Source organism: Poecilia reticulata, chromosome 18, assembly GCF_904066995.2.
Source record: "Poecilia reticulata chromosome 18, P_reticulata-male-v2, whole genome shotgun sequence".
Classification (NCBI taxonomy): domain Eukaryota; kingdom Metazoa; phylum Chordata; class Actinopteri; order Cyprinodontiformes; family Poeciliidae; genus Poecilia; species Poecilia reticulata.
The window spans coordinates 578528-592931 of record NC_088847.1 but is presented as its reverse complement, the minus strand read 5'-3'; the positions used below and the strand labels follow the sequence as shown (position 1 = coordinate 592931).

Genomic DNA, 14404 nt, shown 5'->3' with positions numbered 1-14404 from the left:
AGTCACTACTTATTTTTAGGTAACTGTCTTGCTGAAATGGCAATAATGTCCCCAGAAACAGAAATACTGCTCTTGAAAAACATTCCCATATGATACTTTAGGACACCAGTCACATAAAAAAAAGTGATTTATATCACTAAGCTGTGCACAATAAGTGCATTAATCATATTTTTCTATTTATTGATACTCTGACTGAACTAGCAGTTGAGAAAATCGTAACAATAAGAAATCCTGACAATATGGGCAGTATGGGTCTGACAATATGTCCTAAACATCATAATATGGAATTTATTGTTATAACAACAAATAAGAAAGAAATTTATCGCAATAAATGATAAACAATGCAATAAATGCCCAAATGTAGTTCAAGGGACATGAACACTTTACAAGTTCCGTACTTAACTTAATAGCTATTAGAATTGGTCATAAATTGCACCATACCATGTTGTGAAAGAGCATTATGTTTGGGACCAAAGTAACCTCACTTCATACTAACAAGATGACTTGTGGAACTTCTGCCTCCCTAGGACCCAAGATTCAACGCAGAAGTTGACCTGATCACAGGCTACAAAACCCAAAGTATCCTTTGTCTACCCATCAAGAATCACAGAGAAGAGGTGAGATAGTATATACTTACACTCTGTTCAATCCTTTCTGTCACTGATGATCTAGAAATCAGATGCTGTGCCACAATTTCAGCAACCTAGCTGTGGATTTTAAGGTGAATAATGTGGAGGTTGTCCTTCTCTTTCTTTATAATTACCAATGACCAATGATTGGAACACGGGGAACCTTTGTGGATCTGCATGATCGTAGTCCATGCAGATATAATACTGGCTTTCCACTGGACTGTTACACTGGTGTTTTCAACAGTTTTCATGTTATGTGAAAGATGAGTTGTGCAAGTTCTTGAGATTTGAACCTGTTAATTAGTTTATTTTCTTCTTAGTATAACAGTTTGGGTCCCAGAGGGACATGGTCAAATGCCTTCTCCAAGTTCACAAAGAACATGTAGACTTATTGGGTGAACTCCCACACACCCTCCAGGACCCTGCTGAGGGTGTAGAGCTGCTCCAGTGTTCCACAACCAAGACAAAAACCACACTGCTCTTCCTGAATCCGAGGTTTGACTATCCAACAGACCCTCCTCTGCAGAACCTCTGATTTCAGGGCTGTGCAGAGACCATTAAAGGGGCAGGTGCTCAAAAAAAAAAAAAAGGGCACATCCAAACGTATTTTAGGACAGAAAGTTAACAAAGCCACACAGCTTTTAAAGTTTAATAAACAATGATAAATTACAAAATTGTGAGATACACAATCAAAGCTAACGAACATCTCCATATAGAGCATAACACTATGCCTATGTAAGATATTTTATTAGTAATTTCTTTCTGCAGGTCTATTTTGTTATAGGAAAGTTTTGCAATATTCAAACCCACAATTTAGCAAGATATGTAAATCAGAGCTGGACCACCAGACATATTTTATCTTTACAGAATTACACTATTAAAATATAAACAAGGGCACAAAGCAACCTTTTAGTGACTTTAATCTATAAAACAGAGCTGCCTGTTTGCTGCAGTGGAGATGAAGACGGTCCATTCAGGAAAGCAGAGCTGCAGCAAACTTTAACATGGAACTGCAGAAAAAAGAGAAAAACAAAAGCAAATATTGAATTGTTAATAAATGTCACCATGAGAAAAGCCTACTGAGTTTTGCTTAAAAACAACTTTTTAAAACATTTAAATCACACATTTGTCTCATGCAAAACAAACTTATTTGTGCATGTCAGAAATCTTTTCTTAATATTCTAAGTTTTTGTTTGACTCAAAGTTTTGCTTGTGATTCTCACGAGTCGTGAGCAGAGACTAAAATCACAACAAAAGATTTCTGATGTGTGCAAATAAAAGTTTATGTTTGGAAAATAACTTTTTAAGTTCACAAGACAAAAATTAGTTATTTAATTAAAAAGTTTTTTAAACAAAACAATTTGTTTTTTAGAAAAGAAATTATTACAATCCCAAAAGTTTTGATTACAATTTTATTTTACTTAACTGAGGTTCGGTTTATTTCCCCCATTGAATAATTGGGAAAAAAAATTTAACTTCATACTCTGCGAACCAGACCCTAAACTTACTTAAAGTCTTTGTTGAGTTTTTTCCCCTTCATTAATGTCACTTTTATTACATTCATTATATCTATCATGGTAATTCAGGGTGAGTTATTTTTAATTCTAAATTAATATCCTTATTGGACTTTTATTTAAGAGCTATTCTCCTTCAAGATACATTTACCTAAAGGTAGAATAAATGAAATGTACATTATGCAGCAAAGGAAATTAGAAGATCCGACATATATCCATTATGGAGATGACAGGTTTTAGACGGGCGATGTGCCCCTATTGCATAAGCGATACTGAAGAATGACTGATATCATTAACAATACAGGGAAAAAGCTTTTAGTTATCTTGCTTTGCTAGCAAAATCGTTAGCTAGCAGCTAGCTAATAGCACAACAACAACAACAGCCTAATGTCTGCATGATAAAATAGTGAATCGATAGATAAGAACAGTTTCTCCTCACCTGGCTGTCTCCTCCCCTCAGTAGTTCTTCAGAGAAAGGCAGACGCAGAGGCCTGTCAGTGTCTGTTGTATTTCATTACCTCTCTGTTTAAACCGCGACTCCGAGCTGAAGCAGAAACGATACTTCAACGTTTTCCATCATCTGACAAGCAGCAGGTCTACTCCACTTTATTCACCAAAAATGTTTTTTTTAATTCATCAAAAACTGTTCTGTAATCTGGAACGTTCGCTACGTTGAGCTCCAGTTAGCCGTCTTATCTCACTGCGCGAGAAGCAACTGAGTCATGCGTCACGGGCAAAAGGTCAAAGGTAATAAGGTGACCGGAGGGCTTATTATGTTGTATAAAAATGAAATAATAATAATCATAATTTTAGTACATGTTATGTGTCACAAGAGGGCTTAGAACATAATAATACAAAAAAAATAAAATAAAAATTGACCAAAAGGGCACTTGGGGGCAAGGAGCAAAAAGGGCAGGTGCTCAAGCACCCCAGCTCCCCCTCTGCACGTGCCTGCCTGATTTAGACCTTACTAGGGAGTCTTAAGAGAGTGACCCCTCCGTAGTTGGAATACACTCTGCAGTCACCCTTTTTGAATAGGGGGACTACCACCCAGGTCTTCCACTCCAGGGGAACTGTTCCCAATGTCCTTCCAATATTGAGTCATGTCAACCAACACAACCGTTCAACAACTAGAGCCTTAAGGAACTCTATGCAAATCTCATCCACCTCTGTTTTGACTGCCTGGACCTATCTGCTGCTTCTGGGGTCGCTCAGGCCAAATAGGCCCGACAGGACTCCCTCTTTAGCCTGACAGCATCCCTTGCTGCTGCGACAGGCGCCGACAACCTTGCGCCCACAGCTATAATAAGCTACCTCAACAATGGAGTTGCGGCATATGGCACACTAAGCCTTAATATCCACAGCAGTAAATTAGCGCAATTACAATTTATCTGGAAAACTGAAGCTAGAGGAAGCAAAGTTTCCTCTAGAAAATTAGAGGAACAAACTAGTTACAGACTACAAAGCACCCAAAATCACCTGCTCAATGTTTTCTAATTTAAAACTAAATTAAAAATTAGCTCTGCTATTAGCATGCGCCCATTCCTACACATTTAAGTCCTTGATGTCTTCCAATACTGGAATCCCTCTGTTCTTTGTAATTTTAAGACTATCTGCATTCTACCCTTTTTTCTGAACTCTGCTCCTTGGAAACTTAGGAGCGTTTCCTATAATGCTTTTTAAAAAGCACAGTATGCTAAAAGGCTAGAGTAGCAGTCCCTCTAGGAAGCAGTCTGTCCATATACCCTACAGCATGTTAACACTCTGTAATCATGAAACTGTGGTATTTTTACTCAAAGTTTTCATGGTGTGAGAACAAATAGTTACCCCAGTGTGGGGTAAACTCTACTGCTTAAAATAAATAAAACGTAAATGACACAGTCTATAAAACAGCTTTATGAATGGAATGGGAAGGGAGATCAAAGTTCTTCCCTTCAAAGAACCTTACCTCCTACCTCTATTCTCAAGTAAAAGCAGGATGGCTGAAGTTATTATGTTGGAAGATTCATTAACCACCTATCTTTCCTCTTCTTAAAGATTTCACAGTAGTCACTGATCTCTCAATGAATGCCTCTTCCAGCACCTTTAATAGAAAAAATGTCCCAAATCAGTGTTTCCTGTCATAGTTGACATTGAAGATGGTGTTCCTGAAGTCCTACTCAGCTTCTCTCCTCCTAAAAAACACAGCAGATTGAGTTGTTGTAAAAGAGCTCTATTTTTGTCTCATCTGACCACAACATTTTCTCTGAAACCTTTACCAAGTCATTTAGGTGTTTGCAAGGAAATCAAAAAGATACAGGTGGTGATTCTTCTGCAGTGTGGCATATTTCTGCTACACTTCAGTCCCTTACAGAGTAGTCTGAGTGACTGTGGTCCAATAGCCTTCAGATCATTATAACAATCCCATTTTATATAACTGTGGGTTGATCCCTGAACCTTCTCATGATTATCTTCACCCTAATATTCTCATTCTCACTAAGCTTCTAGATTATGTTCTTGGAGCTATTAGCAAATCAAATATTTATTTCTCTCCCTGTTGTGTTCGACACCGTAATTGTTTTTAAGTCATTAGAATACGCAAATCAATATGAACTTTATAAACATCAGTACTGTATGAAAACCTGTGCCACACTTGGAATAAGGAAGGAACAGCTACCATTTGGTCCGATGAGCCAAGAATGACAACAGCCCCCACTGAGACATGTTGGTTTTTCCATGTAAGCATTTAAACCTGCATTTGTAAGAAATGTTTATGGTGTTTTCACTTTCCATTCTACAAAAGAAAAATGACTGAGCACCACCAAACCAGCTCATGAGCCATTATATTTTTACAGTCAGTCTGACACATTTAACACAATCCTGCTGTGTTAAGATCTTGCGTTGTTTTAGTGTTTTGATTATTTAAATCTAGTTTGATTATTCTGTGTTCCTTAGTCTCTTTCTTTGATTAGATCAGTCTTGTATCTGTTTTATTTTAGTTCAGTCCTTCTTAGTATTTCTACCAATTTTTTGTCTAGTTACTCCTTAGTGTTAGATTAATTTCTTTCTCCTTTGTGTATTCTCCCTCGCCCCCCATGCCATTTTCTCTCTCTCTCCCTACTGCCTGGCTTCTGCTATTTTTCCTCAATCCTGCAAACCGTTAGCTCATCAGTCGAGGAATCATCATATATAAAGTGTGCATATGCACAAAATATCTGCGGCACCATATTTTATGTACAAGTCGGCAAGTATAACAATAAATGTGGGTTAAAGGTTTGTGTAAATATGTGCAAACCTTAACCTTTACCTGCCACGAAAATGTGCGCCAGCCACACAAACTTTTAGTGTGGACAATAACAAACTACAAAGAGTCAAAACTCACATAAAGATGCAACTGTGTATTGGTCTAAATGCACTGAAACCTGACTCCAACCAGACCAAGAACCTGATGTTTTTTCATCATTTTAATCTTTTATTGTTTAAACTTAAAAGATGAAATTGTACCACATTTATCCTCTGACAACAACATAACACACACACAAAATAAATAAAATAAAAATTAAAGAAAAACCTCACTCGAATGTAAATACTGGTAGTAAATTTTCTCAGTTTTTGTAAAGATGTAACTGCGCATTGGTCTGTCCGACCAGGTGGATGAAATGTATGTTGTCTGCAGGGTAATTTCATTCTCACTGAAAAAGAAAACAGGGGGCTGAGGTTAACACTGTCAGATTTGATTTCAACACTTTTAAAGTGTCTATATGGGTCCACACCAGAAAGTGTTAGTTTAACTCTTTTTGGAGAGTTAGTGTCAGGTAGGATTCTGTTTTGTTTTCGTTTTGGTTTGTTTTCTTTGTTTTGGGAAGCCTGCTGCTTCCACGTTCCCCCACCAGATGCCGCCTGTGAGCAGAGCCCCTGGAGCAGCGAATGGGAGAACCTGGAGACACACCTGTGGTGCATCAAGAGGACTGATTCTGTGGATATTTAAGAAGCCGCGAGCTGACACGTTGTTGCCTGAGTATTTGTTTTACCTGGTAATCAAACGTTCCTGTGAGAGGCCCTCTGAGTAAGCTTCCCGTAGTAATCCTGTCTGTGTTTGTCCTCCTTGTCAGGTTTTGCCTGAGGTTCTCCAGCGGTTCTCAAGAACGGAGTTTATGCTAACTCCTGCGAACCCCCCCGTCTGCTTCCCCTCGACGCCATTGGTATTACCAATCGGTTGCCTTCCCGAACACTCCCTTCCTGGTCCTCTGTTCTCTGCGGACTCAGCAGTACGTACCTGGTCGTGCCCAAAACTGCCCGGCTTCTCATCCTCTGGACCTTTGTCAGCCGTCAGCTTGCCCTCCACGCAGCCATCTTACCTGTCCATCCTCCCACGGCCACTTGGTTCTCCTCACCGTCTCCGGATAACTGTCTGCTCCAACAAGTAACTCACTCTGCTCTAAAGTAAGCCGCCGCCATAAGATCTGTGACTCCTTGTGTGTCTGAGCCTTACCTCTACTTCTCATCTACAGTGGCTGATCTGGTGGTTCCGATCCTGATTCCTGCTCCACACTCACTCCCTTTCCCTTTTCCCTTTACAATAAACCATATTGTTGTTTTGAAATGAGCGTCTCCTGATTGTGTTCTTGCATGTGGGTTCAAAGACTGGAACTAAACATGACAGAACACTCAGGCCAACAGTTAACCCCAGCAGACGCTAGTAGGAGACCTTTGTCCGAACAACAAGAACTCATACAATCACATCATGCCGCTCTCCATGAGCTGGAATCCCGACAAGCCGAAACTAACCGTCGCTTAACTGAACTGTTTAACTTTCTTCAAGGTCCGGCTCAACAGGATCCTAATATGCCGCCCCCATCTTCAGAGGTTCAGAGTTCATCCACTGCTGCCATATTTTTTGAGGTACGCCCCCCAGCACCTGATAAATTTTACGGAGAGGTGAAGAAATGTAAAGAATTCATTTTACAATGTGGAATAATATTTAATCACTCACCTCAAAGTTTCCGCCATGATGACGCAAAGATAGCGTATATGTCCCTGTTAACCGGACGAGCCCTGGAATGGTCTGAAGCTAAGTTTTCCTCTCCTACAAACTTTGGGTGTACATTCTGATTTTTTTGAAATATTTCAAGCAGGTTTTCTGTAGATACCGACAAGACCTCAGTTTCCCGTGATTTGTGGAATCTTAAGCAGGGTCAAAAGACCGTATCAAAATTTGCTATAGATTTCAGAATAAAGGCTGCAGCTTCCGGCTGGGACACAGTCACACTGAAGAGTGCATTTTTCCACGCATTGAATGAACAAGTGAAAGATGAGTTAGCCACCCTAGACGAACTTGAGTCTTTAGAAGATTTCATAAGTTTAACCATCAAATTAGACAACCGCATAAGGACACGCATCAAGGAACGAACTCGCCGCAGTTTTCATTTGGAGTCCGCCATCTGTCTCATCTGTACAACCAGTTTCAGCAGCTACCCCCGAACCGGAACCCATGCAGCTGGGACACACTCGCCTGACCCCGGAGGAGAGACGTAAAAGGTTAAACTCGCCTGTGTCTCTACTGTGGTGAGTCTGGACACTTCATTGCAAACTGTCAAATCCGTTTAAACCCCCAGGTCCGAGAGTAAAGACGAGGAGACTTGCCGGCACCAACATCCACAACTCAATCTCGTCTTCTTCTTCCAGCTACCCTGATAAATAACCACCTGTCTCTTCCCCTGTCAGCTCTAATCGACTCCGGTTGTGAGCAAAACTTAATCGACGCCTCCCTAGTTAAACAGATGGACATCCAGATCGATCCTCTTCCGGTTCCCCTTCGAGTTGCCGCTCTCAATGGAGAGGTCTTATCGCAAATCACGCACAAGACCAAGCCTGTCCGTCTCATCATTTCCGGTAACCACTCTGAGAACATTTCATTCTTTGTCTTTAGTGCAACCAGTTCACCCATTGTTCTGGGCTTCAACTGGTTTATTGCCCACAACCCGCACCTAAACTGGGTTAAAGCACATGTTGAATCTTGGTCCCCCAACTGTCACGCTACTTGTCTTTGTTCTCTTGTTCTGCATTTCCCTCGAGTTCCATGCCTGCAGAGAACTCCGAAAGTGAACCCCCTGATCTCTCCGCAGTTCCAGTTGAGTACCATAATCTAGCTCCTGTATTCAGTAAGGATAAGGCCTTGTCACTTCCATCTCATCGCCCGTATGATTGCGCCATTGATCTTCTGCCCAGCGCCCCTCTGCCTAACAGCCGTCTATATAACATCTCACGTCTTGATCGCCAAACCATGGAAAAATACATTAACGATTCATTAGCTGCAGGCATTATTCGTTCATCCACCTCACCTCTTGGTGCAGGATTTTTCTTTGTAGGGAAAAAAGTCGGTTCATTACGCCCTTGTATAGATTACAGAGGTTTAAACCAAATGACCATAAAGAACAAATATCCTCTTCCACTCCTCTCGTCAGCCTTCGAACTGGTTCAGGGTGCAACTGTGTTCTCTAAACTGGATCTTAGAAATGCTTACCATCTCCTTCGCATCCAAGAAGGAGATGAATGGAAAACCGCCTTCAAGACTCCTATGGGGCATTTTGAGTACTTAGTCATGCCCTTTGGTCTTTCGAACATTCCTGCTTTTTTTCAAGCCCTTGTGAACGATGTTTTAAAAGACTTTATTAATGATTTCGTTTTTGTCTACTTGGATGACATTCTGATTTATTCCAGCTCCCTGAGAGAACACATGTTGCATGTTCGACAAGTTCTCCAACGTCTTCTTGAGAACTGACTCTATGTTAAAGCCGAAAAGTGTGTGTTCCATCAGTCACCTTCCTCGGATATGTCCTCAAAGGCGGACAGGTAAGACCGTCAGAGGACAAAATAAAAGCTGTGTTGGAGTGGCCCAGACCTGAGACTCGTAAGCAGTTACAACGGTTCCTAGGATTTGCCAACTTTTATCGCCATTTTAGACGGCCTCCCCACTAACAGCACTTACCTCCTCCAAGGCAATGTTTTCTTGGACGCCCGAAGCGGAAGAAGCTTTTACTCTGTTAAAGTCACTGTTTGCCAACGCACCAATCCTCATCCAGCACGATCCCACCAGACAATTTGTTCTCGTGGTTGATGCTTGTGATTCGGGAGTAGGGGCCGTCCTGTCCCAAGTCTCTCCCAATGATGACAAGTCTCACCCATGTGCCTTCTTCTCTCGCAGACCGTCTCCTGCAGAGAGAAACTATGACGTAGGAGATCGAGAGCTCCTGGCTATAAAGCTAGCACTGGAGGAATGGCGTCACTGGCTGGAGGGAGAGGAACACCCCGTTGTGGTTTGGACTGACCACAAAAACCTCTTATCTTCAGTCAGCCAAACAAAACAACCCACGACAGTCCCGCTGGTCAGTATTCTTTTCCCGGTTTAACCTCTCCATCTCCTACCGCCCAGGATCTAAGAATGTTAAACCGGATGCCCTCTCCAGACTCTATACCCCTGACGACTCGGAGGAGGGACCGGCACCTCTGCTATCCCCGAGTTGCATGGTCGGGGTAGTCACTTGGGAAATCGAGGATATTATTTGTCAAGCCCAGCGTCAAGAGCCACCTCCGGAGTCCTGCCCTCATGGAAAGGTTTATGTTCTCACCTCGATCCGAGCCCACTTTCTACAATGGATACACTCATCCAGATTCTCGGGACACCCAGGAGTAAGCCGCACTATTGAGTTGGTCAATCGAAGATTTTGGTGGGGATCCGTTCATAAAGATGTCAAGGAGTTTGTTCTCGCCTGCCCCACCTGTTCAAGAAATAAATCTTCCCATCAACCACCTTCCGGCTTACTTCAACCCTTACCTGTTCCCAAACAACCATGGTCACACATTGCCATCAATTTTGTTACTGGGCTTCCACCCTCAAAAGGTATGACCACCATTTTCACCATCATAGACCGTTTCTCTAAAGCCTGCCATCTCATCCCTCTCCACAAGTTACCCACCTCTGCTCAAACAGCCCTCCTGCTCTTCAAACATGTATTTAAACTGCACGGCATGCCCCAGTAGATCCTTTCAGACCGTGGCGCTCAGTTCATCTCTCAGGTTTGGAAACAGTTCTACTCATCCAACCCCGAAGATTGGGCCCAGTATCTCCCTTGGGTGGAGTATGTCCATAACTGTCATGTGTCTGCAGCTACCGGTCTATCCCCTTTTGAGGTTTCCCTGGGTTATCAGCCGCCATTGCTATCCGCCGACGAAGACAAGATCTCGGTAACCTCTGTTCAACATCACATTCGCCGTTGCAATAGAATCTGGAAAGACACAATCTCTGCATTAAACATTACAGCCGCACAAAATAAACGTCTGGCCAACTGCAGAACCCCTGCTCCTGTTTATACTGCGGGCCAGAGAGTTTGGCTGTCCACTAGACATATCACTGAAGTCTCTGTCGAAGAAACTCTCCCAGGTTTATCGGCCCATTTGAGATCCTAACCGTCATCAGTCCCACCGCTGTCCGTCTCAGTTTACCCTCCTCCCTACGCATTCATCCCACCTTCCACATTTTCCAGATCAAGCCAGTCCGGTCCAGTCCCTTGTGCCCTCCGGCCGAAACCCCTCCTCCTGCCCGTGACATTGATGGTCACCCGGCATACCCCGTTCGCCGGATTGTTGACTCCCGTCGACGAGGTCGTGGGTTCCAGTACCTCGTCGATTGGGAGGGTTACGGTCCGGAGGAACGCTCTTGAGTTCCCCATTCCTTCATTCTTGACCCTTCTTTGATTACTGATTGTACCGCCTCTCAGCCATCCACCTCTTCTCGGCCGCCAGGTGGTGTCCGTTGAGGGGGGGTACTGTCAGGTTGGATTCTGTTTTGTTTTCGTTTTGGTTTGTTTTCTTTGTTTTGGGAAGCCTGCTGCTTCCATGTTCCCCCACCAGATGCCGCCTGTGAGCAGAGCCCCTGGAGCAGCGAGTGGGAGAACCTGGAGACACACCTGTGGTGCATCAAGAGGACTGATTCTGTGGATATTTAAGAAGCCGCGAGCTGACACGTCGTGGTAATCAAACGTTCCTGTGAGAGGCCCTCTGAGTAAGCTTCCCGTAGTAATCCTGTCTGTGTTTGTCCTCCTTGTCAGGTTTTGCCTGAGGTTCTCCAGCGGTTCTCAAGAACGGAGTTTATGCTAACTCCTGCGAACCCCCCCGTCTGCTTCCCCTCGACGCCATTGGTATTACCAATTGGTTGCCTTCCCGAACACTCCCTTCCTGGTCCTCTGTTCTCTGTGGACTCAGCAGTACGTACCTGGTCGTGCCCAAAGCCGCCCGGCTTCTCATCCTCTGGACCTTTGTCAGCCGTCAGCTTGCCCTCCATGCAGCCATCTTACCTGTCCATCCTCCCACGGCCACTTGGTTCTCCTCACCGTCTCCGGATAACTGTCTGCTCCAACAAGTAACTCACTCTGCTCTAAAGTAAGCCGCCGCCATAAGATCTGTGACTCCTTGTGTGTCTGAGCCTTACCTCTACTTCTCATCTACAGTGGCTGATCTGGTGGTTCCGATCCTGATTCCTGCTCCACACTCACTCCCTTTCCCTTTCCCCTTTACAATAAACCATATTGTTGTTTTGAAATGAGCGTCTCCTGATTGTGTTCTTGCATGTGGGTTCAAAGACTGGAACTGAACATGACAGTTAGTACCTCAACTCTTATAAAGTCTCAAATATCAAATCTGCTGGAGTTAATTTAACACTTTCTAACTCTAATTCAGTGTTAGATCTTAATATTAACTCTCAGAGTATTTTTAACTTGATGAGTTATTTGTAATTAATATTAAATAGGTACTTTATTGTTTTGAACTTTTAAAAATTCTTTTTAAAACATTTAATAAAGAGGCAATAATTTTCTGAAAAGCATTTATTTCAAAACGTGCACCATAATTACAAAACATATTACGTGGAATAATGTGCATGTTTCACATGTTTCTTTCTTTCACATATTGCTTATCAAATGGTCTGACATATCAGCTGTGCAATACAAACTGCAGTATGCTTAATACATTTTTCTTCAAAACATATCAATGAGGAATGGAACGAAGGAATACATTTTTACTACAACTCTAACAACAAGCCTCAATTACAGAAATGTAGAGTTTCAGAGATATTAATACTTACAAAATCATTTTTGGAGCTTGAATCTTCAAAGAATCCATGGAGGGTGAGGGAGGGGGAGGTTAGGCTGACGACTGGAGATTCATCCTCAACCAGACTGGTTCTAATATATACAAAAGGGCAATAAAACAGTGGTTCTTAACCTGGGTTCGATTGAACCTCAGGGGTTTGATGAGTCGGTCTCAGGGGTTCGGCGGAGCCTCTGCCGCGGAGGTAAAGACACACTTGTGTAAAGTCGTGATGATGCCCTGCTTTGCAATCACGTTACATTGCTTAGCCAATCAGAGCTGCGGAGGAGCACTGATTGAAGGAGTTCCACTCTTTTTACCAAATTCTATAGTCTAAATCTGCTCCTTAGTCGCATCTTTTCGGGGTTGCTACTGCCGGGGGGGGGCGGGTAAGAAGGGTGGGTTCGGTGAATGCGCATATGAAACTGGGGGGTTGGGTACCTCAAAAAACGTTAAGAACCACTGCAATAAAAGGATTAAAACATGCTGCAAAACGTATATAAGAAGACACAACAGCGGGAATAACGCTTTCAACAGTTTTTCAAAGGAAAAAAATCGATCAGAAAGGTTGATAAATCGGACCAATATGCATGTAAACGTTCAATATCATGAAAAAACACACTCAAGATTATTACGGACCTGTTTAAGTTAGCCAGGAATTTGACTGAATGTTCACCGGCTCTATTTTTTCCAACACTTATACTCCGCTAACATTCGGCATGCTAAGCTAAATATGCTAACACCGAGCCGTGTGGCGAACGTGACGTCTATCATACAGGTTGAGCTCAACTCAAAATAATAGTTATAAACCATCTCAGAAAAAATGACTTACCAAGCGTGGTAAACACCTCAGACATGTGGAAAGTAAATAGTCCTGAAATGACTTGGCTTCTGTCGCTTCGCTTCGGTAGGAATCTGTGATTCTGGGGCGGAGTCAGTGAATTAACTCCTATAGTCGCTGCAGGAGTTCAGAGTTAAGAAGTAAAGAGTTATTGATTCTATTTTAACATCTCTAGATTTGATAAGGAAACACTTTGTTTTAACACTGGATTTTAACTACTAGTAATATACACAACAGAGTTACATAAACAGAATGTGACTCTATTAGAGTAAAATTAACTCTGCTTTTGCACAAAGTCTAACACCAAAACATTTAACACTTGAATTTGCTGTGTAATGGAGAACGTCGCTAATAGAAGGATTCGGAGGAAGCGATTGATCAGAGACCACATTGATATGCTGGGAAATATTTATGATGATTTATTAGCATTTAGATTACCCCCTGAGTGATCATTCTAGAGCTCTGCACAGAACTTAAAGGAGCTGTTCGTTACTGGTGCAGCTGGGGCTGCTGCCAGGTCAGACAGTGCTTTAGTCGAGCTCTGCACACTGTCTTTCTTTAAATCCCAGCTGAACTCCTTGCTGTTCAAACAAGCACCTCCATTTGAATCTTTTTATTTGTTTTAAATTCTAATTGGAAGTTTTTCTTTAAAATGTATTACTTTTGTGCGGTGACCTTATGTGCCCTGCTGGCACATATTAAATAAAAAATACAATTATTATCATTACAGCTACTTAAACTACTACAAACAAGGCACCATTTCCATGGTTATTGCTCCACGTGGTGTCAGACGTCCGGGTATTTATTCTAATTTACAGATGTATGTATTGGTGGCTCCAGGGCGGACCAGCAGCTAAGCTCCATTTTCCGCACATTAGGATTGTGTATAGGAAAGATGTGTGGCCACATGCGCGCACATTTGTATACATCTGAATTTTTTTGTGCACTGTACTTTTCTAAATTTTTCCATACACCAAGTTTTAGTGTGAAAGCCGTCCACTCTTTTATACATGAGACCCCAGGTCTTTTGTTCAGCATTCAGCCTCAAAGTCTTTAAACCCTTTTCTTCTCACACTCCATGCTGGTTCCTCCTATTATTCCCTGTTGTTTTCTCGTTTTTTCCTGTGTCTCTTGCTGGTGTTTTACTTGGATTTATGGCTTTTGGTCTGCTCTGTCTTCCTGTGTTTTTTTATTTTTTCATTTTTCATTAAAACTTTCTACATAATCCCAGCTCCCAGCTACTGTCTGCATTTTGGTCCATCCTCAAACTCATATCATGACATGCTGTTCTGAAACGG

At 42.3% G+C, this 14404-nt stretch overlaps 1 protein-coding gene across 1 annotated transcript in view; it reads left to right on the top strand.

Moving 5' to 3' along the window:
* The window catches only part of pde5ab (phosphodiesterase 5A, cGMP-specific, b), a 174574-nt gene that overhangs the window by 59261 nt on the left and 100909 nt on the right, over positions 1–14404 (top strand). The window contains exon 4 of the mRNA XM_081599054.1: positions 528–617. Coding sequence (XP_081455180.1) covers positions 528–617 — 90 coding nt within the window. The remainder of the gene's footprint in view (positions 1–527; positions 618–14404) is intronic.